General features: G+C 38.2%; 1 protein-coding gene across 15 annotated transcripts in view; it reads right to left on the reverse strand.

Annotated features, from left to right (window-relative positions):
* Window positions 1–8,873: 8,873 nt before the first annotated feature.
* Window positions 8,874–27,536, reverse strand: part of PDLIM5 (PDZ and LIM domain 5) — a 221,504-nt gene continuing 202,841 nt past the window's right edge. For all 15 annotated transcript variants that reach the window (XM_053217127.1, XM_027060960.2, XM_053217126.1 and 12 more), the window contains 4 exons: window positions 19,454–19,634; window positions 16,852–16,972; window positions 13,568–13,683; window positions 8,874–12,137 (listed from right to left, as the gene is read on the reverse strand). In XM_053217127.1, coding sequence (XP_053073102.1) covers window positions 12,048–12,137; window positions 13,568–13,683; window positions 16,852–16,972; window positions 19,454–19,634 — 508 coding nt within the window. In that variant the 3' untranslated portion in view covers window positions 8,874–12,047. The remainder of the gene's footprint in view (window positions 12,138–13,567; window positions 13,684–16,851; window positions 16,973–19,453; window positions 19,635–27,536) is intronic.

Below are 27,536 nucleotides of genomic sequence, written 5' to 3' on the forward strand. Positions count from 1 at the left end.
GGGGAGATGGGAAGCTGAAGGTGAAGGACGACCCTGATAGGAGAGGGGGAATACTGTGCCACCCTGCCTCCAAACCAACCCAAAGGTATCCTGGAATCTCCATTAGTCTGTTGAGAGCAGCATTCACGTTGGCCTCTATCCAAGCAGGTTTAGTGGGAAAAGTATTAACGCCTGCAAGGTGGTCCCACAGCAAAGTCCCTGAGGATAGAGGTTCCAGTATAGCCAGGGAAAAGCTATAGGAACAGGCCGATTCCAACACCAAGGTGTCTGTTATGTGAAAAGGCACCATATCATATACCAAACTGCAGAGTTAGTATGGCAGCCGGCAGAGAAATGTGGAAACCTGTACGGCCCACCGATGGACACAAAATGAGCGAGCAGGGCTGTCCTCGGAGAACGTAATCTACATACCAGAACAGGCATGGGTTTGTTTGGGTCTAAGCCATGGCAACAAATTTTAGCTTTGCAGCTCTCAGAACAGCTGTACCGAGGGGCCTTGGGCAAGGCCGGGCCATGGGTTCCTGGACTCCCTACTCTGGGCTCTGTTGTATTATATCTTCAAACAACACCTAAGTGTTAAACCTTCAGTTCATTTGCACAGCGCAGCTAAGAAAACAAAGCAACTCCCAGACCTCCCTGTGTGGCTGCAGACAACCTTTCCCCTTACCTTCCCCCTCCCAGACTGAAGTAGTTTTCAATAGTTTGAAACGGTGGGTGGGGGTGGGGAACAAACAAACTTGCTCCTTACTTTCAGAGTGGAAAGCATTGAAGGAATGAATTATGATTAAACACAAAAACAAAAACCAGACTATTGTTTAGGAGAGGCCGAAGTCATTGCAGGGGGTGTGAATGGATGTATATCCATCAGCACAGACCTACAATCCCCACAGGTGGTTTCATGTCAGACTGGAAGAAATTTAGGCGGCCTTCCAGTTAAATGATTTACAAATCTCGCTCTTGAAAACCCGAGGAATCCAGAGTCTCTCGGATGGTTTTGCAAATTAGAAGTATTTCTGCTAAAAAATTAAGTTCAAGTGCCCAGTGCTCGCCTCTTGCCTGTTTTATGTGTGAGGTTCTGAAGATGTTTCAAAAGAGAGTTACCAAAACAAATAAAGTGTACAAACACTGATCCAGTTAATTTTTATAGAGAAGGAAGGTCTGGTTAGGATTGGTTAAGTGCCATTTCCAGGGTCAGAGAAATAATTAGTAATCAACCTGGCTAAACACCCAAATCCCTTACTCCTGACTCAGGGCAGCAAATCTCCAACTTACTCCCGCCACACACCCGCCACCCCACATTGGAGTTTATTTTGAAAGTTCAGGAAAATTAACACTCCTAATCTGGAATGATGGGGAAAAAAACATGAACTTACCATTTGAGATTTACTCACTCCGTTTGTAAACGTGCCCAGCCAGTGCCGGCATTCGGTGCTCCAGCTCAGGCACCAGCCACATCTGTGTGGGACACTGTGTCTGCTCAGCTTTCCACGAGCGCCAGACCAATCCTGGGGAGGAAGAAGGATGAAAGAAATCAGCAAAACTCCCCACGTAGATATATTTTCATGCATCTAATTTTCAGAAACTGAAGCATGAGTCTCTGATTTCAGACCCAAGAAGAAGTGAGAAAAATGTTGGTTTCTACCAGTAGTCTCTGAAGCCTCACCACCCCTCCTCCGAAGTATGTTGGTCTGGGGACCAACGGCGTCAGTGGCATCCACCGGAAGCTTATCAAAACTGCACGTTCATTGGCTCCATTTCAGTCCTACCAAATCATAATCTCAAGATCCTCAGGTCACTTGCAGATTAAGGTCAGAAGCACTGATCTAGAACCAGAAAAGGTGCTTCCCCCAAGGTGGTCTCCAGACCAGCAGGATCAGCTTCACCTAGGAACTTGGTCGAAATGCAGATTTTTTGCCCCTGCTCCAGACCAACTAAATCGGAAACTGTGGGTCTGGGCTCAACAATCTAGTTTCAACAGCCCTCCAGAAGATTCTGATGCTCAGTAAAGTTTGAAAGCCAACGGGCTAAAATGCGAAGACACGCACAACTCAGGACATTTACTCTAAAAAAAAAAGAGACAAAGGGTAAACCAGTATTTCCCCAATTGTATTCTGTAGAATAAGGTTTAAAGAATAGATTTTTCTTTAAATAAAAGGGTCAGACATATTTAGGAAGTACATAGTTAAAACTTAATTGTTTTTGTTTTTCATGGCAAGACTACTCAGCTTAAATGTGCATCGCAAATTTCTGAGACAGTTCATAGAGATCCTCAAATTTATTTTGGACGGCTGAAAATTTAAGCTAATCACTCATTCACATGTTGATAATAGGTCTCATTTTCTGAACCAAGGATTAACAATTTGAATCCGTTTTTTGAGTAATATTTCTTACTGTCTCCTAGAGAAGAGGCTGGATAGGCTGTTCGTAGGGCTGGATGTTCGCATACACAATCTCATTTAAGCATTGTGACAATTCTCTAAGACATTGGAGAACTATCCTAGAGGGTGAAAGGGCACACTGATGAAAAAACAACACAGGCTCCAACGAGTTCTGTCGCTTCTCTAAGATTAGAAGGTTCTTAAGTGAGGGAACACCAGTCAAAGAAGTTGGTCTACTGGTCAATTGCCCTGGGTGCTGCCAATCCACGAGAAGCTCTAAAACATTGTAGGAAACATTATGAGAGAAAGTGATAATTTACTAGGGCAATTCTTGAGGACAGGACTTCATGGGGATTGATGGGATACTTTGCTACCCAGCTTAGAGTCAGGGATGGAGACTTCTAAGGGAGATTCTGGAGTAACACCAGCTGACTCCAGGCTCAGGACTTCTTTGCTGAGTGGGATGGATGAGTATGAGCGAGAGCTAAATGGGTCAGAGCATTTAAATGGGTCTGCTTCCAAGGATTCTACACCTCTTCCTTTCCTGCCAAAATGCTCAGCCTTCCCTCTGCATTAAATGTTGAATAAAAATAACAAAAAATGGGAAGCCTGGGTATCTCAGTTGGTCAAGTATCCAACTCTGGATATTGGCTCAGGTCATGATCTCATGGTTCCTGAGTTTGAGCCCTGCATCGGGTTCTGTGCTGACAGCCAGCCAGGAGCTTGCTTGGGATTCTCTCTCCCCCTCTTTCTCTGCCCCTTCCCTGCTCTCTGTCTCTCTCTTTCCCCTCGCCCCTCTGTCTCTCAAAATAAATAAATAAACTAAAAAAAATGCAACACCACTGATTTGGAGGTGACCCAAATGACTAGCCTGCCTATATAAACCTATTGCAAGTTCAACCTGAGGGTATTGATATTGACACTCACATAGGTCTGTCAATGCCAGTGCCTGTGCACCACCTAAGCAGTCTTCTGTCTTTAAGCACTTGACACGTATACTTTGCTCACGTTGGTCTTGAGATGAACTGAACTCACACAGTTCCCATTGGCTTCCCATCGTAATTTGTGTGAGAGTGAATTTTATTACAATCCTTTCAAGATGCTTTAGTAACTTCCCCCACTCTTGTTTGCTTTCACAACACTTTGTTGCAACCTGGAACTCAAGTGAGCCCTGTAACCAAGTTATACTTCCCAAAGAATCTGAAAGTTAAGTCACACAGGTTTCTGCTGTGTAATAAATGTAATCATTACAAGTCTAAAAGACGCTATTTCATCAACGTTATTTTAGTTTGAACCAGTTTAAGAGCCTAAACGCTTAAGTCTTAAACCATAAAAGTCCATTCACATATTTCATAATATGTCTCATTTTCTGAACAAAGGATTAACAACTTGAATGTAAGAAGCAGGTGTGAGCACTCTTGATAGGTCAAAACCTTAACACCACCCAGACAAGTCTATAATTTCTGGGCACGGCGCATGGCATGCGTGAATTTTGTTTCAATATGTTTTCCATAGTGATAGCCTAGAAAGTCACAGAGCCATATCCTACCCAGACTTCCACTCCTAGTGGCACAAGTATTTGCTGATGATTGAAAGGTCATGCAAAACAGATGTGAGGGCAGTTGGATTTTTCAGCTATGCTTTAGTGGACTTAGCAGTGGTGCCTGCCATTACCAAAGAGCAGAGAGATTTTATTTCAATTGAGCCAAAAAAAAAAAGAATCTTAGGCAACCTTGTCAGCATAATTGGACATATGTACAGTTGCTCACCGAGGTCTCACCTTTTCCACTCTTCACGCTCCACACTCACAGCCTGGAACTAACTTTGTCACACAGAGAACTGGGTGCCAGCCATCCTGACTCGCTTTCCAACATCTTATAAATAGGTATTGTCGACCTTTGTGTGTCGAAGCCATCTGAACTGCATTCCCGACAGCCTTCTCATTTGTTTGGTACCACGTTGGGTGTTACCTACACCTCAGACCCACTTTCATTATTCTTGTGCTTCTTGGAAACGTAGCCAAAGCACAAAGAACAGCAAAAGGCCCATTGCAGAGAGGGCTGCCATAGCCCAAATACCTTTGAAAAGCAGATGGTCCAATCGGAAACCTCCCAAATATTGGCATCTGTGTGGCAGGCAAGTGTACAAGTCAGACAGATGTGGCTTTTAAGTTTTACATATTCTATCTAAGTTAAATAACCCTTAAACCCACCTTTTACCAACTGTATATATGAGAATTGCCCCTTATTGATAAGAGGGACTCTAAGACAATGTGGATGAAATAGTAAATGTTCTCTCTAACCTAGTCGAAAGTCTAAGTGTGAGATTTGCCACTTAGTAACTGCTTATTTTTAGAGAATTATTTCTCTGAGTGTTCATTTTCCCTTCTCCAGTACTTGGGTTAAAACGACTTGACTCTCAGTTTCTCCAGTTATTAGAATCTTGGAGTGAATTAGTGTAACCCAGTATAACAGGTACAAAGTACAAAAATTATATGGTTCGGTTGGTTAAGCATCTGACTCTTGGTTTCAGCTCAGGTCCTGATCTTACTGTTTGTGAGATCAAGCCATGCACCAGGTTCTGTGCTGACAGCATGGAGCCTGCTTTGGATTCTCTCTCTCTCTCTCTCTCTCTCTCTCTCTCTCTCCCACTCAGCTCTTTCAGTCTCTGTTAACAATAAAATAAACATTTTTTAAAAAGAATGTTTTAGTCACTTTTAACTGTAGGAAACAAAAAAAATCCCTTGGTTATATCTTAGTATACATCCAACAAATCTCTTAAATATTCAGAGCGTCCATTACATTGGATGTTTAGGGGTTGGCTTTGAAAAACACAATCAATGCTACATTATATTTACTTTGCATATTTAATTCTTATAAGATTTTTGACAATCAGGGATGAAGAGTTTGTTGTTTAGGTTTCCAGTTCAGCAAGAATATACAATTCAGGTTCTGGATAATGGAGGTTTGGGTTTAGTGAAGAACATAAAGTTTTAATTTTGTACCCAGATGTGCCTATTATCAATTTGTTTTCAGTTCCAAATTCAGCTTTCAGATCCCGTTCTGACAGTGAACTGGACTCTTTAAGCATTGTTCCTTCACGGTGAACAGTGTTAAGCTTTGTCAACTGTCAGCCAAGGAAACTACAGGAATATTGCAGAAGCCAGGGGCTTGTCTCTCTGGTTCCAAGTGCTGGGTGTTGCTTTTCCTTGCTCCAGCTGCAAGCTTCATCCACGGTGCGTGTGTGTGGGGACATCTGCTGGAGCTCTGCCCCGGCTGTGCCTCCAGAATGCACAGTCTTTCGGTGACTTCACATCCCTGGCCCGGGCCCAGCGACCGCCTTGCTGCCACCCTCTTGATTTGGGTACTGTGTATTCTAGGCCATCGCAGCCCTCAGCTCTCTGCGCACACCCACGCACTAAACCGTGGAAAGCTCACCTTGGCTTTCCTGCATTCTGGAGGATTTTTTCTTGCTCCTGGCAACCTAGGAACAGCATTGGTTGGCTTCAGCAACCAGAGAAGTTATCTGCCATTCAGTGGGCTGCGACCACACTTTCTTCAACAAAAATCCGATGTCCAGCCATGGGGAAGGGTGCTCATTGGAAATCTGTTCTTCCTCGGGTCCTCTCTATGTTGGGATACCCTTGGAGTTCTCTCTCCTGCTAAGTTAGGTGTGATTTCAGTCTTCTGATTGGACCCAGTCTGATCCACCAGGTGTAATCAACACACTTTCCCCTCAAGCATGAACTTATACTCTCCACAATGTATACTTTGTTGATATTGTTAAAGATCATCCAGAACCTCCTTGGATATTGAAGCACAAGCAAACTCATAGAGTCACATCATTGATTTATATCTTTCCTTGGGGCAGAAGTCCTGGGTTTACTTTGGTGCCTCTCAACTTGCTTGTGGAGCTCATTTTTATCTAAAGCATTTATTATGGTACCAGAGAACTATTAAGCAGGAGTGTAATAACTTAACAGGGCAGGATAAATGATAGGTTTCAGTTGATAAAGCTAGAATTACTTTAACTTATATTTCAAAGTTCATACTTGGAAAGCTCCATGGGTTTGTCTGCTCTCCACTTCATTCAACTAAGGAGGCTTGAGATTGTAAGGATTCTCAAGCAGACAGGAATAAGAGACAACTTCCGGGATCAGATGACATCAATAATGGTCATCCAAGCAAAGACTTCTATTTACACAAAAACTAATATTGGTATGATGGGTCACCAGAGTTCAAGTTACTTACTTTCCTATTTACCAAGGGAAGTTTGGCTTATCAGTGATACACCGGGGTGGGGGTGGGGGGGGTAATCAAAAGACACCTCTGAAGATATTATAGTCTACTAAAATTCTTTAAACAAACAATGGTATTTTTTAGTAAGTGCTTAGAATGGAACCAGCTGTGTGTGCTGTACAAGCAGAGAAAAAACAGAGGGTGGGGGGAGAAAAAATAAACCTAAGTATATTTGAACTAGAAAGCGAATGTGACAATTAGAACATGAAAAACTAATTTGAAACCCAATTATTAACCAGAAACTTTTTCCTCTGAAACACAGATGCATTAGAGACCATGTCAATCAATCCATGGACCCGGCACAGAAGTCATTTTCCCTGGGAACTATACTGCCTGAAGAGAAATTGAAAACTATACTCTGTGAATTACAAATTGTTTATTTTTCTCCCTGAGGTCAGTGATCAGGTTTTCTGACATGGAAATGCTTTATTCTTCTACACCAAGCAATGGCTCCAAGCTTTATTGTATGTGATTACACGCAGTTACAAGCACAGGGAACAGAATTGCCTTCTTGGCCAACTTTCATTTACCAGGGCTCCCCCAGTGCTCTGCCCTTAGTGCCGATCACTAAACACACCTTGTTTCTCCTCAACTCTGGGTTCAAGGTGTGGAAGCCACGCCTTTCTTATTAATCATTGATGTAATCTTGCCACCTACTCAGCCTCTAAATCATGGAATAAAGAGTAAATGTTCGGTAATATAATACCGTAGACAAATGGTTTGTTCCAGATTTTCCTCATAAAGCAAACAGTTGAGTAATCAGATGCTTGCCACACTAAAAATACCTTTGCATATCTCCTTAGGAGAAGAAACACAGGCTACTTCTGACTTTTGGAGGGGAAAGGAGTCTTTGACAAACTTTTGGGCTTGGCGCTTCCTGAGTTAAATGCTCTCATTCATAAGTACGACACAAAACTGTATCAGTCTGAGATTTCTGTTGGGTAGCCATGTGTCCTAGCCCCTTTCCTCTTTTAAATTTTAAATACTGCAAAGGAACCGTTTTCCCCGGGAGGCTCCCACCCTTGGGATGAGACCCCCTCTGCGGAATTTTGGCACCCTATTAATTAGTGGTTACGAGTGGGAGCTGCTCTCTCTCAGCAACTCCTATTCTACCATCAGTCAAGTGTGATTCTGTAATAAATTCCCACGAAGCAAACTATTTCTGGTAATTCTCCCTAATTAACACCAGGCCCGCTAATAATACATCAGTACCTATGTGTTTCTGATATAACCAAGATCTTGTCTGAGAATACTCAAAAAGGGAAGCCGCCAACCTAAATTAAGCTTTTGCTGGCAAAAAGGATTTTATACGTAGTTCTGGAAGAAAACCTTTGATAATCTTATATTGGGGACATTTTGAACAGAAAACACCGAACGACAGGGAGGCTTGTTTCTGGTTTGAGCACTGAATGGGGATTTATTGTGAACACACACTGTTGAGTCTTAAGCCTATAAATCTTGTACTGGATTACTGTTTCTTAACGAAGGAATGACAGATCTCTTATTTTGTTGGTGCATTTTAATGTGCAATGACGTGATTGATAGAAACCAAACAGCAGCTATTAAAATGTCAAATGCAGACTTGATGCCCTTATAAGTTTGGCTTCTGGAGTTTAATATACTGTGAGCAAATAGACTTGAATTTGCCTTTTATTTCCAATATACAGCCTGCAACAGAAACATTCCTCTTAACTTTATACACTTGGAAAAAAAAATCTGACTCAAATCAATAAACAAATGAGGAATAGATGAGCCTATCTAGTTATAGAAAAGTTAACTAATGAGATTGGGATGAGTTAACCCTGAACGTACCGTTTGATTAAAGTGTGAAAATGTAGACGACCACTTACGTTGTTTAAATAGGATATGTGATACAAATAGTGCTTGATAGGACAGGTTATTCCAATAAATGGTTTCAGCAATGAGTATTTTTTTAAAACAATGGAACTTATTTGTTAATTTACAACCATGCATTGTGTACTTGCTACATGCACAGCATAAACATGGATCAAAGCAGAATAAATGTGACACTTTTCAAATGTTTTGTTTCTGGGACATTTTGATAGGCAAATGTCATAAAAGAGGGATTCTCCTGGGAATTGTCATTTCTCTTCCGATCCTGCAAACCCTGTTATCCCCACGATCACTTTGATGGGACCCACGTGCCACCCACAAAAAGAAAAACCAGGAGAGCCTGTTTACATCACTGCGGCCATTTATTTATTATGTGCACATTAAGGTGTAACTATGCTGATTATATTTCTCATGTGGTGTTTATTCGAAAATATAGCCAAAAGCAAAACAGTACAGACATATACAAACCGAAAAATGTAAAGCAACAGAAAATACAGATTAACAGAAAGGCAAATGATATTTTGAAAATCCAAAGCCAGTATCTTAAAACATGCGGAGGATTAGGGATGACAGTGATGCCACATTAGATCCGTGTAAAATTATTCAGTGTTTCCCCCTCTCTTATGTCTGAAAGGCCTCGCCTTTCAACAGGGATGATTAAAAAACTCTAAACGTTACAAAAATGTTAATACAACACTAGATTCCTACTTGAACAAGGGAGAGGAAGGAATTATTTTCTATGAAAGTGGTCCTAGTACACTACCCTGTGAAAATGGCACCATGAAAACATTTTTGTTGTAGATGACTTTTAACCATAAGGTTTCAACTGACAGTTGGAAGACTGCAACTCTTATCGGTCTTAACACTGTGACCAAATGACGAGACTGTAGTGTTCGGCTGTAAATGGAGCCCGAATCCGTAAGAAATAGTATGCTGCTATGAACATAAACAGTGGGGATCCTCTCTCGGCCGCCACTCCAGTGGGCAACATTCAGCCCTTGGAAGTCTACAAAATGTTATAAATTGGAACCTGTCACTAGCATTTTCGAATTTGGGAAATACAAGTGGGGGATGCTTTAGAGTCATATACTGTAATTTTAATCTGTATTATACTAAGTACAGCATTCCAAAATATACATCAAGAAAGACTACAAGTAAATGCTCTACAGTAAAGAGGTAATAATTAAAAAAAAAATGCTACTGATCTGGAATATTTATAATCAGAAAAATAAATATTCAGGGAGCTCGCCAGAAGAATAAAGTGCTCTGCCAGTTATTAAAAGATTAATGCTGGTATATTAAATATGGCATTCCCCACTGGAAAATACAGAGATTCTTCTGGGTTATAATCAATATTTATTTCACAGGATTAACTGTTTTAGGAACAGATATAAAGCTTTGCCACAAAAGAGGACAAAGCACAAAGACAAAATGATAAATTAGGAAGAAGTAATGTTATCCTTTTAGGGACAAAATTTAGAGGAATGCAAAATTACGCTCCATGAATAGTGTGTATGAAGAAAAATCGAATAAAAATGAGATCCTTAGTGTAAGGTAACTTAATAAGAAATCCAGGTCAAATAAAATTCTTTAAAGGAAATACCTAAATGCCACTGACTTTTCAAATACTATCTTGGCACAGAATCTATAAAGGCAAAACTAAACAACCAAAAAAAAAAAAAAATCTCTACTACATCAAAACAAAACCACCAATTTATATCACGTAAAGAAAGAGACTGACATTAAGATATGTGACCACGCACATTAGCCAGCACGAACTCTACAGGTGGTTTCAGCAGCAATGAGAAATAACGCACAATTCAGTCCCAGCACTCTGTTTCGAAAATAAAACTTCCTGCCTCCCTACAGATGCAGGGCGAGGAGGTAGTTGGGGGTTGCTACTGGTGAAGCCACTTCATGTCACCCTGTTCATTCTTTTATTCCCAGTTAATTATTATCTGTATATAATATAAATCTGCTAGGCCATAAATTAACAGCTTTCAGGACAGATGCCTTGCAAAGTTCTTAGGGAGGTTAAACAAATATTAGAGCCTAAAACCTCCCTCTATAACAAACACACACACACACACACAATGGAAGTGAAGTCGTTAGTGAGTTATGGGGCAGGGAGGGCTTGGGGTTCTGTCTCAACTTTAAAAGCACCTTGCCCCAGACAAATTGATATTATACCTTAGTGGGATCATGGGCTTGCATCCATTCTAGAAACAAAGGGAAAAACTATTCAATGTCATAATCTGTTTTCTCACTGGGCAAATATCAATACAATTCACAATTTCACCACAATGGTTGCTCTGTCTTCATGTGTTATCTACATAATTCCCCCCCCCCCCCCGCCCGCCCAAATACAGAAAACAAATAACGAGCCAGTCTGGGCGACTGATCATGTTTCCCTCCTATACTACCAACCTCTGGGAGTAAACGTTTTCCAAACTTCATGATCACATTTGGAAGTGGTTCATTTATTATTGAGAGAGCTACTGAAAGAAAACAAACAAACAAAAATCCTAGATTTTATCACATCCCCAAGCCAATCTTTTACTTTTCTAATGCAGAATCAAAGAAAAAATTATTCTGCAAAGAGAGTTCTCGAACCTTTATCAGTCAGTAGTACAGATCTGAAACTTATCTAATGGACTTATTGTCCAAAAGGGGGAGATTTTTAAAAATTTTGGATACAATCCTCTGATTTACCATAATTCTTAACCACACTCTTTTCTACTTACTCTCTTAACCTCAGCATGAGGGAAGGGGGAAAAATGGAGTTTGACTAATATAGGTGATAAAACAATGAATACATAAATAGAAATGGCCATATTTTAATAAAAGGCAAAAAATTTGACATTTAGAAACTACATGGTGGCTTTTTGGAGGGGGGTAGATGAGAGAAATATCACACCTCCTATTGGCAGGACACATTTTGATAAAAAATCTCAATGGTCTTCCCCACTGGAATGATCAGCTAGAAGACAAAAAAGTACATACGGTTTTTTAAAAAACTGATACCTACTACTGATAAAATTCTGTTTAAACTATTTCCTGTTTTAAAGATAAGCACTATTTTTGAAAAAATACATTTTACCTACTGACGATGCAAGGCAATTTTCATTGCCTTTTACAGATTTACTCAGAACTACTTAACAAGGAAAGAAAGTATAATCACCTCAGCCTAAATGTTAGAGGTTTTTATTCTAAAGTTTAATTCTTCACTAATTTATTCTATGATGAATTTAATAGTCAACCAGGAAATTGGCTTTTATAAAAGTTATTTTATGGGCAGAAAATAGAGGAAAAAGTAATCATAAATGCCAAACTGTCTCTCTACTTTACGAAGCCAAATATTTCCTCATAGACTTGGGTTTTTAAAGCTGGAATTTATCCCTTCAGGGTCACTATTATTTTTCAAAACTCCTACAAATATTAAATCTAAAAACTAATCGGTAATTCTAATTCTTCTCTTTCTCTTCAAATTTCTTCTCCTCCCCTGAGCTGTTGACTTTCAAAAATTCACAGAATGAGCATGTTTCTTGCAAAGTGGCTTGTCCTTCTTGGAGAAAAAGGTCTGACCTTCCAAACTTTCACAACATACCTGAAAAAGAAGCATTATTTAAAAGAATATCATTATTTTATCAAATATGCCTAAGAAGGGGAAATGATTTTTTCACCCACTGGATAAGACAAAGTACGTCAGTTGGTTGTATTGGACATTCTGATATTTAACCATTACTATGATATCTCATGCAATCTTTCAAAAGCAATGAAGAATGACTTTTTTCTGGAATGCATTCTGATTTATTTAAATCAGTGATCACTATTTTTCTTTATGATAAGTGAAGCACTTGGCTCTGATGAAAAAATTAAGACATAAAGAGGTCACATTAAATATAAGTTCTCTTCCCAAATTCTAATCAATGCCTCCTGTTGTAGGGAACCAGAGCATTCAAAACAAAAACAAATACAACTGCTTTGCCAGATATTCCGAAGGCCCCAGACACACAGACGTAGACTGCCTGAGAATTCTTTTTAATTCATTTCTTTGTTCCTTATAGTAAAAACCCTGGTCAACATCTGGCTACTGGATGATGATACAGTCTGCATTTATGTCCTCTTGTCTTTCCTATTGCCTTTGGTATCTATCTGTTGTCTATCTGCATTTATGTCCTCTTGTCTTTCCTATTGCCTTTGGTAAGTGTAATGGTCATGAGCATCTCTACCAGAGAACAGGAGCAAACAAATCTGCTACCAGTTGTTACATTTTATAGATACCCTGAAGTCTAAGAGATGGAGGAGGTGAACAAGGTCAATGGTCATGTTTGGGGAAATCCTTTGATTCCTATTAACATAACTTTTTCCCTTCATACAACGGGTATTGAGAATTATAAGATATATTAAACCCAATTAAAAAAAAGCAAATATCTGAACAGAATATCTCTATTGGATATTTACTTTCTAAATTAAAAATAAAAGTCTAAGGGTAATGTAAATCTCTCAATCTATCTCTGCCATTAAAAATAAAACCAAAAATGTGAAAATATCAAATACAATAGGTAAACTATAGGTTTATTATAGTCTCAAAAAGAAAAAAAATTATTCATGGACTATTGCTAAGGAAGGAGGCAAATAAACATATAGTTTGCTTCCATGCTTAATTCAACAATAGATTTTTTTAGAATTGTGTTTCTATTTCAAGTACTCATGTTTCCAAAAATTACTAAGAACACTCTAATAAAACAGAGTTTTAAAAAAATGTCAAGGTCTCTTACTGTTTTAAGAAATATATAGCTTCTCCTTATAAACATAAATTAAAAATAGGACCTTTTCTAAAGGGGTAAGCATCTTATTCTGTGCCAAGTAATTCAACATAATGACAAAAAATTTAATGAACAACTTTGAAGATCACTGTAAAAATACTTCTAGGTGTGAAGGTCTGAAAGATACAAAATCTGCTATTTCTATTTAGTGCTTAGGTGAAAACTGGCCATACTTGCTCCTCTCACTTGGAAATAAGAGTTTACTTACTGAGCATACAAAGCAGGTGTCATGCCAGGTAAAGCCCAGGGCCTCCAGGAACATGTCGCCAGCCTCTATGGGAAATTCACATCCACGGCATATGGTACCAAAAAGGGCATAATAATCTGTATTGGGGTGGGGTGGGGGTAGGGAGACATAATTTAAACATGACAAAGCTTTAGAATAATAATTCCTAGAAAGCAGCAACAAAATTGGAATTAAATGAGAAGATGAAGTTACTAGTAACTGGAAAATTTTCAGAGGGTATGTTTTGGCTTGAGATACATGTGTAGTGTGGTTCAGGTTACCTGTGGGGTAAATGCTATTTATTTACATAACTTAACGTCCTTTATTCTGTTTTTCTGTGTAATACTTCTCACTTATCTCCAGCTACTTAAATGTCCAACAACGTATGAAGAACGACTCTGTTCTCTGATAAGCTATCAACAGACATGACTTTTAACAAAAGACAACAGAACTTCCCAAAACTAGCAACAGTAAGACTAAAGAACATAAATCAAGAAGAAATATCTGATAACCCAGAACATTTCATAGAGTATCTAACTTGGTAGGAAAGAAAAAAAAGTCACAAGAAACTTCCATGAATAAGTGCCTTGACGGAGGTTCTAGCTGGACTGTATCCTAACAGTATCAGCCACTAATTCTTTTGCTGCAATTTCCTTTCAATTGTAAGACTTTGTGCTGAAAATCCTTAGCCAGAGAACACCATTAACTTGACACAGAGTAGTTATAAAATACCAATAGGATTTCCTTCTAAAGAAAGCAGTTTTGATGAGATGTTTCTTTATTATTACTAAATTAGAACTTACTGGCAATTTTCTTTTATGCAGCCATTCTCACTACTTGTGTTTACTCCAACCTGGGCTGGAGCGGAAAGTAGACTATCATTTCCAACTTGATTTACCTTCCTTAACAATCTTCAGTATTCCTTAGCACCATTTGCTCAACACCTATCCACTGAGTCCTACTATGTGCCAGGCACTGTTCTAGGCACTAAAGGGTGGCACAGTGGTGAAAAAGACAGATGTGGCTGCTCTCTTTACGGTGATTATATCCTCATTGGGAGCAGGATGTTGTTGTTTATTGTATTTTTCAAACAAATGATAATAAATAATTTCACATTGTGAAAAGGACCATGAAGAAAAGAATCCTGTGATACAGAATAGTTAAGGGAAGTGTGTAACACTCCATTAATAGGTGGGTTATGAAAGGCTTCTCTAAAGAGGTAACAGTTGGGCTGAGGCTTAACAAAAAAAAGGAGAACTCACCACAGAAAAGCTGTGGAAGAACATATCGGTTAGAAGAAACTGCAAATACAAAGACCCTGAGGCAGGAAGAATCTCAGCATGTTCAGAAAAGCAAAGGGGTGATGATATATGCCTGACAGAGGGTAAGGTAGTCGAAGAAAAGGGTGGCAAAACATGTCTAGTAAGGAATGTATGTTTACTCAAGTGGAAGCCAACAAAGGTATCAAGCATAATCTAATTCACATTGAAACATTCACATTGAATAACTTCTATTTAAAGGTTGGGGAAAGAAGACAGACCATCTTAGTTGGTGATCAGAGCATCCAGGCAAAGGGTGAGTTGGATTTAGTTGTGACCACTGAGGTGAAGAGAAAAGAATGAATTTATATACACTGAGGGTACTGCTAGAATTTACTAATTATACTGGATATGAGGAGAGTAAGGGAAAGAATAGAATCTTAGATTTTGGGATAGTGGACAGTGGGGCATTTATTGAAATGGGAAAGGCTGAGCTAATAACAAGTGTTGGAGGTTAAAAAAATACAAGAGTAGATCATGTTGATTAGAAGTGACATTTATTTTTTGTTTTTAAAAAAATTTTTTGTAATGTTTATTTATTTTTGAGACAGAGAGAGACACAGCATGAACGGGGGAGGGTCAGAGAAGAGGGAGGGAGACACAGAATCTGAACCAGGCTCCAGGTTCTGAGCTGTCAGCACAGAGGCCGACGTGGGGCTGGAACTCACAGACCGTGAGATCATGACCTGAGCTGAAGTCGGACGCTTAACCGACTGAGCCACCCAGGCGCCCCTAGAAGTGACATTTAAATAAATCTTCAAAAATATGTTTCCTTTTCTGTAAGCCATTTTGGGGTTTTAAAAATTTTCCTTCTTAGACTACATGAATATGATATTAAGGCTAGATAGCTGTATAGGTATGTAGCTGGACAGGGACTATCTGCCAGTTAGTCAAAATGTCTTGCAAAACTTAATTTTAAAACAAACAAACAAACACCTCTTTCTTCAGAAGAATTAAGTGAAATCACAAAATGTGAAATATTCTGATTAGGTCAGGGTAGCAGCTTGTAGCCATCCTGTCCCCAAACAGCCCCCCGACGAGATAGTTCACTGGCGTCTCCATAGAGCTTCCTGGCGGATAGTCTGGCATAGATCCACGCTGCTCCTAACTCAGCTGGAAGGAATGAGTGAGCAATAAAATGTCACGTGATGCTACCAGCCTCAAATTAGAAGCTGACTGCTTCCTTAACTCAATAGTGTACAACATTTCCTTTCCTCCAGCACCACACTTTGCATTTCAAGGTAGATCAACAACTCTAAAGTAGAAATGCAGCGGTAATGAATGCAGGCATGATGAAGGAAAATATTTTATTTTTTGAAACATATGTGTGGTACTAATATCTAAGAGGAATAATAACAAATAAGTGTTATAAAAGTTCACTTACAGCCTTTGGGAAAGAAAAGGAAGTATTCAGAGCTCACGTAGTAAGACAAATGTAGTAGATTGGTCCTTAGAGTCCAATTTATTAAAAATAATTTTACTAAGGGAGCAATCCAAGCCAAGGTTACCCTTCCATTCAGTAAGAGTAACAAAGGACTTCCAATTTATTTTCAAGGAGGTTGCCTTAAACAGCAAATCAATATCATGTTCAATAGCTGAATACTTCTCATGTTTGTAACCACTCAAAATTCACCGTTAAAGGTAGCTTTCAGCTACACAATGTGGTGGAATTCATATCCATAAACTATTAGGGATTCAAGTAAAATATTTTCCTACTAGATAATGCATACATACATGCTCATTTCTCTTCAGGAAACTGGGAATATCTGTTTTGACGAAAACACATAAAAGTTTTACATAGTTTTTTGCTATATATTTAGAGTGACATTAAATGCCCCCAAAACAATTTGGAAATCCACTTTGTCCCCTACTGCCTTTCAACTTGGTAGTAACATTAAGGGTTAAGTTTATTCAAAATTTAAGAAACTAATGGCTTCAGGATCTTACCAGTCTCACAGTATGGTTCACCATCCTCCAAATGAAAAACATTATTACGAATGGGTTTTCCACAGGCCACACACACAAAACAGGAAACGTGCCAAGTTTGTTTCAAAGCATTGATGACCTCCTGTTACAGAAAGGCAATTGGATATAAAGAAAGATGATCATACACAGATGCTTACTCTATTAGTTGTACCAACACAGCCCTTTTAAACTGACCCAACGCAGGCACACGCTTTGTCGTTACCATCAGCTTTTCCTCTAAAGACACACTCACAAATGGTCTAAACTGATACCCTATATAATACGTGTGTTTTCCACAAATACCCATCAGTAAACTTATTTAAATAACGACTGTTGTGTTACTTAAACATTATATATGGAGAGAATGAAGTAAGCATTTCATAAGTACTTGCTGTAATACATTCTGCTTTCTCTCAAAAGGGTGTCAGGGAATATTACATAGGTTTCATAGTATTATCTTGAAAATGTCATGGAGGGAAAAAAAAAGAAAAGGAAATGTCATGGAGGAAGGGCAAAATGTTCAAAAATTAAAACAAACCTATGCTTTGGTGTATTATGGGAGTAATAACATAATCAGTGTAATCCAATCAGCTTAACACATGTTTACAGTTCTGGAAATCAGCTGTGACTACACTAAGCACACACTCAAATGAGCATCTAAAATTTGAACCACAAAGTATGGATTCTAGTCAACAATGACCCAATGGTTAAAAATACCAAGTATCAAAACAAAACAAAACAAAACAAAACAAAACAAAACAAAACAGCAAGTATCAAAGACTTGGGCCAGAGTTTAATTAGTAAAAGAAGTCTTATTAAGAAGCTGGTTTTGCAAGGAATCATTTCTTTGGATTGACAGAGATGGAGCCATTAAACATTATTTTTTGAAGATGAGTTAATAACATGGGATTTACTCTTTTATCACAAAAAAAGAGGATGCTACACATAAAGTATGGTTACAATTTTGTAAATGAATTACAAAGAGCAAATTGGAAGAAAATACATCCTAAGCTTAACAAGAATTATCTGGGACTGTAAATATATAGGCCATTTTAATATTCTTCTTTACATCTTTTTGGTATTTTCTAATTATTTAGAGTGAAATATTTTTATAATAAAAAACTGTCAAAATACAATGATACAGAGTAAGTTATTAGCCATAGAAAATGCAACAGTTGCCTAGTGATGGATAATGGGAAGACGTGGCAGTTATTTAGATCCAAAAAGATCACCATGAAAATGTACAACAAATACACACTGAACCAAATCATTTCTCATGGCTCTTAGCATTTACTTCCCTTTCTATCCTTGAGACTGATTCCTATCCCTTAGAACAGGCAATTGAACAACTGAAACACAACCCAGAGGATCTGTCCCTGTAGTGAAGTTCTGGCCCATCTCTAAGGCAATGAGGATAAAATTTCCATTTCCTACAACCTCATTTGGTTCTAAGACTGTTAACCTGACTTTGTGTTATTAATGATTCTAGAATTCCATAGACTGTATTTATATACAGTATTAACATATATTCAACTTATTATTTGTCACTTGGGAAGGTATAGCCCATATGTTGCTACTTTTTTGTTCCCAACATATTGTACAAATTAATAATACAGAAATATTTCATGAAGAATATTTATAATTTAAGTGTCCTCAAAGTTTTAGACCCACTTAAAGATGTAACATGAAATTAACACTACTCAATCATTTATACTAACTTTTCTCTCAACTGACACAAATTAAACTTTCATTATTACATTTTTATAGAGAGAATGGCAGAATTCAGCAATGCCACCTCCATCTTCTGTATTAGCTTTAGGAGTTTCGTATGGGACCAGGCACCTTGGCCACTTCCAAAATAAAATTCCAACTCCCGGTCACCCACAGGAAATGACTGACCCTTTCTTTGCAAATTGCAAACTGAGTATTCCAGAGCAGGAAATTCATTCATTCATCATTATTCATTATGTATCTGACTCCTACATTACTTCCTTTTCGAAAAGGGAAAAAAAAAAAAAACGGTGGTTAGATTACTTTTCTATTACATGTCTACTCTCATAAAATAGGTTATATTTTTAAACATTATATGCATTTAAGAAAAATATATCATTTATAAGCTTCATGTCTTATATATTTCATGAGATCTGTGCCCTGTGCTTGAACCCTGACAAATGGGGAAATGCTGGTCTTATAAAAGCTATGGAATTTAATTTAAAACAGTGAAGGTGTCAGTTCTGAGAACTCTGATGTGTGTGGTCCTGTGCGACCTCTTCATTCCTGAGCAAACAGGGTCCTGTTGAGGTAGCACACCCACAGTAAATTATTTTTTTCCCCACAGTGGCTAGACTTTCCCCAGACAAGCGAGCACTCAGTAAGACAAACCCAAAGACAACTTAACCCCACGAGTCCGATATACTTCTAGAGAGGTCTATTTAGTTTTGCTTTACAATAATAAACAGTGATGAAAACAGAGAGGGGATCAAGCAAGAAGAAAATAAAAAGGAAAACTGATGTAAGGGTTTCAAAACAAAAAAATTATTGTGCTTTAAAGCTCATTCAGAATAAACAGGTTTCTGATACTTACTCCAAGGATCTTCCTTTGGCATCGACCACATTCAGGAGCGAAGAATTTCTCATAGCACAGCTCACAATACAGGGATCCCTTTTCCTCTACAAATCCAATGTAGGCCATTGTATTTTTGCAGTGAGCACAGTTAAACTCTTCTGGGTGCCAAGATTTCCCCAGTGCCACTAGGAATGGTCCCCTGCCAGAAGAAAAGAGATCGAGTTGGCTTGGGAATAAAAGTTTCTAAAGTTAGGTTGGACAGAACCTCTTTTATGCAATGGCCAAACAATTAAATACTTGCTCAATTATCCTTCTCAAGGGCTGAAAACATAGGCGCAGTAAATTTACATAGGAACTCTCTGAGCATTTATGTGAAGAGAATAAAGGGGAGGAGTAAAAAGCACTTAAGGGATTCCTTCCAGAAAGGCCATTTCCCCCACTTTTTTTCATCTTCAACAGATTTGGTGGTTATATTTTTTGAGTTGCAATGAGTGGGTCTGTCTGCATCATGATTATGAATGAGAATGAGGATGTTAACTCTGACATAAAATGAAATAACCAGGAAAAAAAATACATGGTTTAGACAGAGATGAGAAGTTGACATTTCTATAAAATAGACAAAAGAGAAATCTCAATTTGGTAATGTCAGGAGTCTTAAAAACAGTAATAATTATTACCTGAGAAAACACTGCAGTCAATTTCTCTTCCCCACACATTGTTTCATATACTTATTTCTCAACTCTATTAAACATATCAAATGTTTATGACCCCTCCAAATAGACTATGGAAACTGTCAACTGGATATTAGAGACTGTTTTGAAGCTACTTAGAAAGGTTTTATTTAATTAAAACATGACTGATTTTTAATGCACATTTGTTTCAAGGTAACAAATGTTTGTAAAGAGATTTTTTTCCATTAAATACTATATAGTCATGAACTGATAAGACGGGTTTGGTTTCCTTGACAGGAATCCATTATGAACCCTTATCTAGTCATGAAGCCTGCAGAGATGAACCATTCTAGCCTCTGCAACGTACTTTTCAGTAGCTCCATCCCACTAATTTTTATTCACAGAGTGGCTTTACCTCCAAGGCACTTTTACACTTATCCAATTTGTCCATACAACATTCCTGTGAGATAGACCAGGGCAGTTATTACAAACTCAGTTTAACAGATGGAGAAGCTGAGATACAGAATGTTCAAAAGATTGACAAATATCATAAAATCACTGACTGAGTGAAGGCCAGAAGCTGAATTTCCTGATTTGTAGCAAACTGGTGTAGTCAACTGAATGTTCTGCTTTTCATCTCATTACCATCAATTATCATCACTGAGTGACCACACAGTTAATTGTCAGTGAGCACGGATACCTGACTTCTAGGCAGATTATAGGAAAAGTCATAGTAATGAGCATCACAAAATCGAAGCATTTTTTAGCCTTTAATGATAACATAAACCTTAGTATTCAGTAACTATTTCCCACTGGGAAATTCTTTGCAAATACAGTGATGTTTACTCAGAACCAGCACCTAATCCTCCAAGAGTCAAAAAAGTAAAAAAGTTCTTGATGAATGATAAAAATGTGTTCTTTGAGGTATAAGAGGGTATTTTCTAGCCTCATTTTTTGTTAACTTGGTTTTTATTAATAACATGATGCCACTTTTATCAGCTGGTGCATACAGTTCTCCTGAGCATTTGAGACAAATACTTTATTATTATGTTTTTAAGCTTTAGGGCACCATAGTTTTGTTATCACTAACAAGGAGTGCCTTTGTTAACTAATTCCTGCCAGAGAAAGAAAGGGCTATAGATCACTTATTCTGTAACCAAATATGTTACTTTGGGTAGGTTGTCCCTCAATTTTTAATTGGATAATAAATAACAGTTCTACTCAACAAGCTCCTTCTTCTCATTTTCTCAGTATATATTCAAAGATAAACCAAGGAGTCACAATGCTCAAAGCTAGACAAAGTTTCATGAGTCCACTGAGCTTTTCCACCAAGTGGGTATCTGGTTATACAAGCTTGAAAAGGCTGCCAGGTTCAATTTACTGTGACCTTAACATAGAGTCTGGTAGAACTGTGCTAACATTTGCTTGGACACTAAAGGCAGATTTCAAAGAATTTGTTAGACTGAATTTTTTTTTATGAGGGCACATCTTCCAGCTCCTCCATAGGCTGGATGGCCCCTGAAGGCCTGTATCTGTATTCAGCTTTCCAGTTTGCAAAAGTCAATCTAATCAAACTCCACATTCCGTATGGATGCACTTGAGAGCTTTCTCCACAAACATGGCTGTCAGTGCCAGCAAATATTTAACAAAATTCATCTGAGAAAAGAACAACTGATTGAGGAGTACACACTCCATTTTTAGATTTCCTAAAATATGTGTTGAAACCAAGTCAGACCAGCAGAGAAGGACGTTCTGCGATTCATGGCATATTGGACCTGATTCATTCCACAGAATGATTCCTTTAATGACTGGTGCTCAGCCTGACACCATCAGTCTACACTGACACATGTCCTAGGAAACAGCCCTGTGACAGTCACCCTTGCTCCTCCTCTAAGTTGCTATCGAGAGTGTTATCTGTTAGAGATCATACAGTGTCATTTCCATGTGGACTCTCTGGAGAAAGTCCTTCAGGTTTTTGTAGTAAGAACAGTTTTGCTTCTTCTGAGCAATAGGGTTTTTACTCATCGTACAGTAAATTTAAAAATTAACTTTCTTTGTTGACCACTAGAAGGCTTAAAGCCAAATTTAGTCAAACCCTAGGCAAGTATGTAAGGTCATTATTATAGGTTTTGTCAAGTCTCAATGAGCACATTTTTGACCAGTCTTCATTTTTAATGGTCCCATTCATGATTTTCATTATTCTTTTGCTTCCTTTTATAATTTAGAAGATTTTCTTATATTTCATGTATTCTTAAAACTGTTTTTAAAAGGTTTATAGAATAGTGCCTAGTACAAATAAATTAATTAAATTGATTAAAACTATCATCAGTTGAGGGACACCTGGGTGGCTCAGTCAGCTGAACGTCCGACTTTGGCTCAGGTCATGATTTCATGGCTTGTGAGTTGAAGCCCTGCGTCGGGCTCTGTGCCTGCTTTGGATTCTGTGTCTCCCTCTCTCTCTGCCCCTTCCCTGTTCTCTCTCTCTCTTCTCAAAAATAAACATTAAAAAAAATTAAAAAAAAAACCTATCATTGAAAGAATAATGTTAAGATACCTCCTTACTTTCTTATCAAATCTAAATAGTGAAATGTCTTAACAACAGTAAAGAAACACCCTCTGCACCCTTAAAAACTGAGCTGAATATAACTTTTGTTCCTGCCAGAGCTCCTTTCTTAAACATGCTCAGTGTACTACTGCCCCAACTGGGTATTCCCTGGCCCAGCTGAAAGAGCACCTTTCCCATCATGTTCTTGAAGTTATGTATAGATGAAACAATAAAATCTCTTATATATAACAAAGTACTCTTTTCTGTGTTGGCAGAGACTAATTTAACAAATTCATTAACACAGGATTAACACTGAAGAAGTTCTTCTTGTTCCAAGTAGATTGGGTTTCCATCTGTGACCTGGACAGACAGGCTTGGGTAACAGCAAAGTGGAATTAAGTATGCAGCTACCTCTCTTCCAGTCCTCCACGCCACTGTCTTTCCCAAGTACTCCTTGACTGACAAAGGAAGAGACAGGAAAGAGTTAAAACACTGACTGGCTGACAAAGAGTTAACCTAGCTCATGAAACTTTTTACCCTCTTGATCTTCTGTGAGACTTATACCAAAAAGAAAAGAGAGACAGACAGAGAGAGAGAGAGAGAGAGAGAGAGAGAGAGAGAGAGAGAGAGAGAAAGGAAAGGTGGGGAAAGATGTCAAAAGTAACAGAAAAAGAAAAGCTTACATGGTGAGAGGGTGAAAGGGGTTGCAAATTTCAACAGGCATAACCTAACAGGGATTCAGCTTCAAAATCAAATGCTCCCTTCTTGCCTCCCTTTGTAATTTAACTTGAACAATAACTCTCAGTGATAGAAATTAGCTCTATAAATAGATGAAGAAAATATCAGAAGCTACCTAACATTCCTAAGATCATGTGGATGATAACTGTAAAGCTGGCATTCTAAGGCCTAGCTACTGGAGATTAGAAATTATATCTGACCCAAAGTTACTGCATCAATAGAAGTTAAAAATTTTAAAAAGCTAAGAAAATCAAAAGAAGTTAATCAACAAAAGGTAAAAACAAAGCTACATGAAAAAACAACTTGTGCTCAAAGACAAAAATGGCATCTGATATTCTATTTAATTAGATATAATAAAAATGTATTCACCAATTTTATATTATTAATACGATCAAATTTTGGAAAGGGCTTGGCATGAGCAAGGTGTCCAAGAACAATGGAACCACAGGAAGAGTTTTCTGAAACAGAAAAGATCACTGGAAAAAACCACACACATACATTCACAAATACAAAGACATATGGAGGGAGAGTAAAAGAGAATGAAATACACTTGAACATGACAGTGAAACACACTCCCTTTCAATACTTACAATACTCACAATTAGCAACAGTAACAATCCTTCCTAAAATTAGACGTGCGGCATTTCCAGTAAACTGTGCCCAAACTTTCCAATTTGGAGCATTAAATAATATATTTCTATTTTTACTGAGTATCATCTTTAATTTGTAAGCCCATTAAAATACTGCTTTTAAAAGGTTATGAGGCCAACTGTAGCTTTTTATTTTAAAGGCATAAATGACTCACTGCCCAAAAATATATGCACAGGTAAAATGAGCCTGAACATAACAGTGAATAAAAAGGACAAGTTCTAAAAAAGGTAATATTAACTGATAATTCTTTAAGTCTATTGGAGACAATTATACTCAATTATTTATATTGGTTATTATAAAATCCACGAAGCAGGAAAATGTGATTCTATATATTAAGACAAGTGAGGTATAAATTCAACTTGGAGAAACTGTTATCATACATTCCTCCAAATACTTTTTAAAAGTTCAGTCATTAACTGAACAGCAGAAAATATGGCAGGAAACAAAGCCAGGAAACGCCCTGCTCACACGGAACTTACTTACTAGCATGGGGACAAAAAAACCAAATACTGTTAAAAAAAAAAAGTTAGATTTTAACAAGAGGAGGACAATGAAGCAGGGAGGGAAGATAGGGAGACTGTAAAAATTGGTATATTGGGGGGGGGGGATTAAACAGGTGGCCAGGGACACCTGTTTTAGTAAAGATCTGACGGAGGCAAAAGTGAGCCATGCAAATATCCAGGGAAAGAGAATCCAGGCAAAGGTAACGCCAAGTGCACGGGCCTGATGAAGAGGCCTGGGGAGTCTGAGAAACAGCAAGAAGGCCAATGTGCCTGCAGTAGAGGAAACAAGGGGGAAATTGCCAGGTAATAAGGACAGAGAGATAATGAGGTGGCGGTGGGATGGGAGTGACTGTGTAGGGCCTTTAGGCCACTGTAAGGATTCTGGCTTCTACCAACCATTATGGGGTTTCCAGCAAAAAAGTGACATGATCTGATCTACATTTTATCAGGATTACTCTAGCTACTGTGTTGAGAACAGACAGGTAAAGGGCAAGGGCAAAAGCAGAAAGATACTAGTTGGAAAACAACTTCATTAACCCAGGTGAGAAATAACCATGGCTTGGATCAGGGTATTAGTAGTAGTACAAACAGTGAGAAAGGTTCAGATTCTGGGTCTATTTAAAAGTTAAGAGTTAAAAGGATGTGCTGATAGATCACGTGAGATCTGGGCAACTGAGCAAACAGAGCTACCACTAAGAAGAGCAAAACTGGGAGAGAGAGCATGGTAGGCAGTATTCCAATATGGCCCCCAAGACACCAGTCTTCTGGTGTACATGGCCTGTATGATCCTCTAGTCTAGAGTGTGGGTGGAACCTGCGAATATGATGGAACATCACTCCTGTGACCAGTTTATTTTACCTGGCGAAAAGGATTATGCAGGTGTCATGTGAGTTCCCTAATGAGTTGACATGGAGTTCATCAGAGATTGTTTAGGAGTGTGTTAATTTCCACATATTTGTGAATTTCCCAAAATTGTTGGTTAGGTATTTCTCATTTCACTCCATTCTGCTCAGACAACATACTTTGTATGACCATCAGTCCTTTTACATGTATTGAAACGTGTTTTATAGTTTAACACATGTGGTCTATCCTGGAAAACGTTCCATGTGTGCTTCAGAATTTGTACTCTCCTGTTATTAGACAGGATGTTCTATAGATGTCTGTTAAGTTTAGTCATAGTGTTGTCCAAGGCTTCTTGTCAACTTTCTGTGCAGTGTTATGCCCATTATTGAAACTAGGGTACTGAAGTTTCCAATTATTATTGTTGAATTGTCTATATTGCTCCCATCTATTCTGCCAGTTTTTGTTTCGTGTATTTTTGGGCTCTGTTATTAGGTGAATATATATTTATAATTGTTGTATCTTCTTGATGGATTTAATTTTTTATCATTATAAAATGTCCTTCTTTTCTCTTTCAACACCTTTTTTCTTAATGGCTGTTTTATTTAATATTAGTATATAATGTCACTCCAGCCGTCTTTTGGTTATAAAGTTTGCATGATGTATCTTTTTGTACACTTGTACACTTTTATTTTCAATCTCTTGGTATCTTTTAGTGCAAAGCGTGTCTGCTATAGGCAGCATGTAACCAGACCATGATTTTATCTATTCTATAATTCTTTTAATTAGAGTGCTTAGTCTATTTACATTTAATGTGTAATTTCTGGTCAGTTAGGAATACGAGCACCATTTTGTTTTTTTTTTTTTTCCTAGGTAGTCCTACATCTCTGTTGCCTTTCCTATATAAAAGAGGGAAAGAGGAATTAAGCTCATCAGCTGACAGTGAGAATGGGAAATAAGTTATTACAGGTCTAAGGAGAAAAAAGAAAACATAAAACTGGCTTTCTGGGAGATGGAAAAGTAAACATACTAGAGAAATACAGCAGATTTTTGTAACTATTAAGAACATATCTGAGTGACACCTAGATGGCTGAGTCAGTTGAGCATCCGACTCTTGATTTTGGCTCAGGTCATGATCCCAGGGTGGCAGGATCAAGCCCCTCATGGAGCTCTACTCTGAGCATGGAGCCTGCTTGAGATTTTCTCTCTCTCTGTCTCTCTCTCTCTCTTTCTCTCTCTCCCTCTCCCCCCCCCCCATGCTCTCTCTCTAAAATAAAATTAAAAAAAAAAAAAACCCACACCTGAAATTAATAGCCATGAATTTAAAGTGTCACTGGTTAGTATGGTTAGAATGGGTTTCCTTCCAGCCACATCCACCTTCAAGTGTGGGCACAGAGTAAACCAAGGCTTGGTTTTTCCAGCCTAGTGGTTTCAGTTAATTGAATATGATGAAGTGAGAGATGGGCAAAGGAACTGAGGATGTATGCAAGGGATACTGACTAATGAGTGCCTACAGAATTCAGACTGGATAAGAAGGGCAGTGAGGATATTGGGACCCAAGGGAACAGTGAGAAGGTATTTGAAACAATGGATCAGAAGTTGCTGGGAGGCAGGGAGTGGTCAAAGGATTGCTAGAATTGAGGTAATGGGGGGAGAGTGGAAATATAGGCTGCTGTTCTTGAATGAGGTGCTTAGAAATGAGATTATGGAGGAAATGTAGTTAATGGTAGAGGATATGACTGAAAACTGGTGGCTGAAGTTAACTAGAGGAATCACTGAAGTAGAAGATGTCAGAGAATTGACAGACCTCAATATTAGAAGGATCATACAGATAATGAAATCACCAACATGGATTTCCATTATTAATATATTTTCATGAGGCAAGATTAATTTTCAATTTTACAACTGTGACAATTTAGAACCTTTTGGATATCTCACGATTTTCCTAAGTACTATGATTCAGAACTCCTTGCTATGGATATTAGGGCAGTACATATATATTTCTTGTATTACTATAAGGGTACGATGTACCTCTCCTAATGCTTACATTATTACATTATGGTTATCTGTGCCAGGGTTTTGGCTTCTCTATCAGATGATAAAATGTATCAAAACAGGAAGTGTCTCTTAACCTTTATATACTATAGTGCCAG

The sequence above is a fragment of the Acinonyx jubatus genome, chromosome B1 (assembly GCF_027475565.1).
Source record: "Acinonyx jubatus isolate Ajub_Pintada_27869175 chromosome B1, VMU_Ajub_asm_v1.0, whole genome shotgun sequence".
Classification (NCBI taxonomy): Eukaryota; Metazoa; Chordata; class Mammalia; order Carnivora; family Felidae; genus Acinonyx; species Acinonyx jubatus.